The 4932-nt window shown below is 44.5% G+C and overlaps 1 protein-coding gene across 1 annotated transcript in view; it reads right to left on the minus strand.

The window, feature by feature from the left end:
- The window catches only part of ANK2 (ankyrin 2, neuronal), a 313778-nt gene that overhangs the window by 6684 nt on the left and 302162 nt on the right, over positions 1-4932 (minus strand). The window contains exons 43-44 of the mRNA XM_009888182.1: positions 4337-4622; positions 1356-1439 (exon numbers count right to left, since the gene is read on the minus strand). Coding sequence (XP_009886484.1) covers positions 1356-1439; positions 4337-4622 — 370 coding nt within the window. The remainder of the gene's footprint in view (positions 1-1355; positions 1440-4336; positions 4623-4932) is intronic.

A 4932-nucleotide genomic window follows, 5' to 3' on the forward strand; every position in this document is an offset into this window, starting at 1 on the left:
ACTACTGCTAGAACACATTTTCAGACTGGCATTTTCAAAAAGGCTTCCGAAAGTCAGAGGTCAGCAGCTTGGCTATGGAATGCTTAGAACTAGATTCACAGAGGGACTTGGACATCCCATTCGAACACCGATGGCACTAACCACTTCCGAACTAGCGAGCTGGAATTAACCTACCTAAGAGACTAGTCTGGTGCTTACACTTTCTAGGCACAAAGAAGAGCAGAAGAGAACGACAGGGTTCAAGAGGAGTTAAATCTCTCAGGAGGATGGGTATGCGTCCCTCTGCGGATAACCTGGAGCTCTACATGTTCACACGCCTTCCCAGCCCCTTTTGACAAGGTGACCTCTAGATGATCTCTAGAGGTCCCTTCCAACTCTGAAGATTCTGTAATTCTGTGACATTAAGCAGTTACCTCCTGCTTTTTCCAAAACCTTATTTGCTGCGATGCTCAATCAGGCTGTGTCACGTACATTTAAGAGGCACAGAGGTGGGGGTAACGGCCTCTGGGTAGGGCATGGACCTACCCAGAAGAATACAGTCATGCTCACTCTTGCACAACGTGCCCAGGAGTATTTGGCTGGGGTTGTTTATTTTAAGATGAATTCAAAGAGCTTCCAGAGACATGCTGTCCAGCTGAGGCTCTGTGATGTTTTCCTGGGAGACAGAAGGTGGAGTTTGCCACCAGCAGGATTCAGCCAAGTCCCAGACCAGTTCTCTAAGCACTGAGTTGTCAGATGAAGCAAGGAGCGCAGAAGTTCCTCTTCCACTTCCGTGCTGCGCAGAATTCACTTTTATAAGCATGGTCTGAAAATGCTTCTTTTACGAGGCCATTGCACAAATAAGTACTTTCTACCTTCTTTGTGCCATAAAAACTGAACTGTATGTACAGACACGGAATTTCAGGAACCTGGTCTGGCACAGCTGAGGGGAGATTTTGAAGATCTGAAGCCTGGATTTAGGTGACTCTTGCAGACCCAGCCTTCCATTAGCTTCATTAATACGAGCACACATGATCTTAGATAAAATTGTGGTGCTATGTTTGTGTCATTATTTTTTTTTAAAAACACCTTTTCCTCAGAAATGCGGATCTATGCCGAATTTTCAGTGGCTTTAAGTGGGAAGATTAACAAAATATGTCACGTTAAGTTCTAAACTGTACTACAGAATGATCCTGTGCATCAAAATAAGTCTTTAAACTCTGGAATCTTTCATGAACAGAAATTGTGGTTCCTTCCATGCTCTACTCTTAAAAATCATGCCCCTTCACAAAAGAAAATTTAGCACATGTGTGGATGTGTTTATCCATCCTTTTGTGGGACAGTAAGAAGGTAGCAAGGGGCAGAACTGACAATACCTTCTTCACCACTGTGTGGCCATGTTCATCTGTATACTGCTCTTCCGTGACTGTTTCTGGTGGCATTTCAGGCATACTATCAGCCTGTATGACAAAGAACAAAGTTTTACGAAGCAAGGCCTTCATGTAGGTGACTTTAAATAAGCAATTTTAAAATTGGTTAATCAGTTAAAGAATGAAAAAAAAAATAAATTGAGAGAAACGTTAGAAAAAAAAATTTGTTCTGCAAATAAATACTTAGAAAGGCAAGCAAAGAAAAGTTAGGCCACAATGGACAGGCAAATATATGTTAGTTGACCGTGTTGTGCACGGGGTTGAGAAGTCTTTGTCCTCCTCCTACTGAGGCATCTAACAGAATTTAGAGGTGGGTTAGCAGTATTACTATAATCCTTCCCTTCAAGAAAAGGTGTTGGAATGGCTTGTCCAATGCCCATGCATTGCTCAGGAGCATTCCAGCTTGAGGTGCAACACCGACCAAGCGGTGGTCTCAGCAGCATGCCTGAAGGTGTTACCAGGGCCCAGTCACCACAGGCTCGTGCAATCCTTCAACACTCAGTACCTGAATAATCACCCGGCGACGAATGACCCTGGTAGTGACCATCTCGTCCTCGTCTGAGCTGGTCTCCAGCCCACCTAACTCCTCTGCTAACTCCTGGTGGAAGCATGGAAGCAGTGCTCTGTTGTATCTGGTACTAGCAGTACCTACAGATTCTCTCTTGTTTTCAGCTAAAACCATTCTTCCCTTCTGAAAATTTTTGCTTTCAGGATTTCGGCCTCTTGCCTGACTCTAAGTTGTGAAACACCAATGAGGGGTGGGAGGCTTTGGCCACTTGACTATACATTACCTCTTCATTAGCATATTGAAAAAAGAAGGACGAACCTTTGTGGTACTGATTCTACAGGATGCTCTTAGTGGTCTTAAAGTTGCCAGGGATAAGCCTGAAAATTGTGGCGTGACATCACTGCAGGTAGACTACAAGGTATCACTAACGCCGACTGTGGAATTCATGCATATCGCCTATCGTTTCTGTACTAATTACACAGAAACTTATATGAAAGCCTTTTAATCCTCCATACCAGGAAGTATACAGTGCAGCACATAGACCGTAGGACTAAACAGTTTTAACGAGAGGACAACGTATCGATAGCCTCGGCACTGGAAAGATCAAGAAAAGTTAGTAACAAGTGTTGAAGTTCTCTCTCCTGCGCAAGGAAGAATTAGAAATTTAAATGAAGGGGTTCGAAGGCAAAGGGAAGCTGAAAAGAACTACTTGGGAAATATCAACAGTATAAAAGCATAAAGAGGAAAACAAATAAGGGGGTGGGGGGTTGTTTCTTTCTGGTGGTGCTGATGGTTGTTGTTGTTTTAGTTTAATAAAAGAACTGGAGGAAAAAAGAAGTGCGTTATCTCTGAGGGCAGCCTTTCCTACAGCAGCCACTGCGTTGAGTCCTATTGTAGTTAACCTTTCACAACATGTGAGTTATCCTACACATTTTATATTCAACCTTTTCTCAGATCCCAGAGGCAGAGCTCTGAAACTCTTCATTCCAGAGGTGGTACGTTTGGCAACGTAAACAGCAAAGACAGAAGAGCCTGTTTCCAGGTGAATGTCAAAACAGGAGACCTTTTCTGTTTAAGCAGAACTGTGTTTTCTCTGCTCTAACTTCACCGATAAAACTAATTTCCTGCCCAATTATGCCTTCTCCTTTTCTTCCACTTAGAACAGGCAAAGCAAGCTGTTTATTCTTAAACCTTTACCTGCCAAGTAGTTTAAATTCCCCACTAAAAGCCATAGAGTTGCTTTCTTTCATTGCCTCGTGATGCCTTCCCCCTCTACAAACACTGCAATAAGGTTCCTTTGTCTTTCACAATCAATGGCCTACCTCACGTAGTTTTTATTCTTCTCTTCCACCTCCTGTCTCCATTTCCCTTGATTGCCTCCATGCTACACAAACACCATTCTCACATTCTTTTCTTCCAGTACATCCTTAGTACTCTGCAACGTACATCCCACTGCCTCTTTTCCACTTAATTCACTTTACAGTATTTTTCGTGTCATTCTTCACGCTGGGCTGGGCTAGCCTTGCCTTTCTTCGTAAGCTTTTAACGTTATTACTTTGTCTTTCATGACGTCCGTTTTTCAGTTTTCATAGCATCCCAGACTGGTGGGGGTTGGAAGGGCCCTCTGGAGGTCCGCCAGTGCCACCCCCTGCCAGAGCAGGGGCACCTCCAGCAATGGCACAGGACGGCGTCCGGGCGGGTTTGGAATGGCTCCAGAGGGGGAGACTCCCCCACCTCTCTGGGCAGCCTGTGCCACTGCTCTGCCACCCTCACAGGGAAGAAGTTCCTCCTCAGGTTTAGATAGAACTTCCTATGCTCAAGTTTGTGCCCGTTCCCTCTTGTCCTGTCACTGGGCATCACTAAAAAAAGTCTGTTCCCATCCCCCTGGCACCCTCCCTTTAAGTATTTATAAGCATTGATAAGATCCCCCCTCAGTTTTCTTTTCTCCAGACTGAAAAGCCCCACATCCCTCAGCCTTTCCTCATAAGAAAGATGCTCCAGTCCTCTAATCATCTTTGCAGCCCTTTGCTGGATCCTCTCCAGCAGTTCCCTGTCCTTCTTGACCCGGGGACTCCAGAACTGGACACAATACTCCACTTGCACATGGTTTGTTTCTGCACCTCTATTTTACACTAATTCTCTCTCACATGCATGGACATAACTGTCACAGGCTAAAGGACAAATAAGGGTAGTGGAACCAGAATTACAGTCTAGGCTTTAGGATCTGGGTTTTGCTTCAGCTTCGGAAACCTCTACACAAATACCATGGCTAGCCCTTATAGCCACGGAGGAAAGGAGAAAAAACTCAGTTGCAGATGGGGGTTAATTAGGCTGATTAAAAATATTGTCATCTTAAGGAATGAGTGAGACATAAAACTTGTTTCTTTGGTGTCAATTACTTTGAGCCAAAGTTACTTACCTTTTCTAAAGATTCCTCTTCATAATCTCTTCCGAACTTTTCTGTCTGCTCGTCAGTTGACTCCACTATCACTAGACTAGTTCTCCTGGGAGAGAGGTCACCCTGGTGGAGTTGGGGATCCTCGGGCTCTTGGACGATGGGAGAGTCACCTCTCTGAGCAGAAGACGGAGGCCGTGGGGATGGTTCTTCTCTCTCTTCCTTTGCCGCACTGAAGTGTGCAGATTTGTCACTCGCTGCTTTTCCCGTTACTGCTGCTGTGGACTGCTCTCTTCCTGGAGTTGTGACGCTGCGGATGACAAGTTTAAAAGAAGTTACTACTATGTAGTGCCTTCCAATCTCCATAAATGGAACATTATGCACCGATTAAGCATCGTTTTGTCATCTATCATCTAGCAAAGTCTAGAAATAACTGATACTCCTTGACAATAACTACACAGCAGTCTTCCTAGGAATCCCACTCATCTTTCTGACCCAGGCAAATCTCCAAGTGGATGTCCAAACGTTGCACCCAATTCTGCAGTACCTGGTCTTTGCAAAAGACTTATGTGAGCTTTGCTGTCACTTGTGTCCTCGCAAATCTATGTATCACCTATTAT

This window comes from Charadrius vociferus, unplaced genomic scaffold, assembly GCF_000708025.1.
Source record: "Charadrius vociferus isolate BGI_N301 unplaced genomic scaffold, ASM70802v2 scaffold767, whole genome shotgun sequence".
Taxonomy (NCBI): Eukaryota; Metazoa; Chordata; class Aves; order Charadriiformes; family Charadriidae; genus Charadrius; species Charadrius vociferus.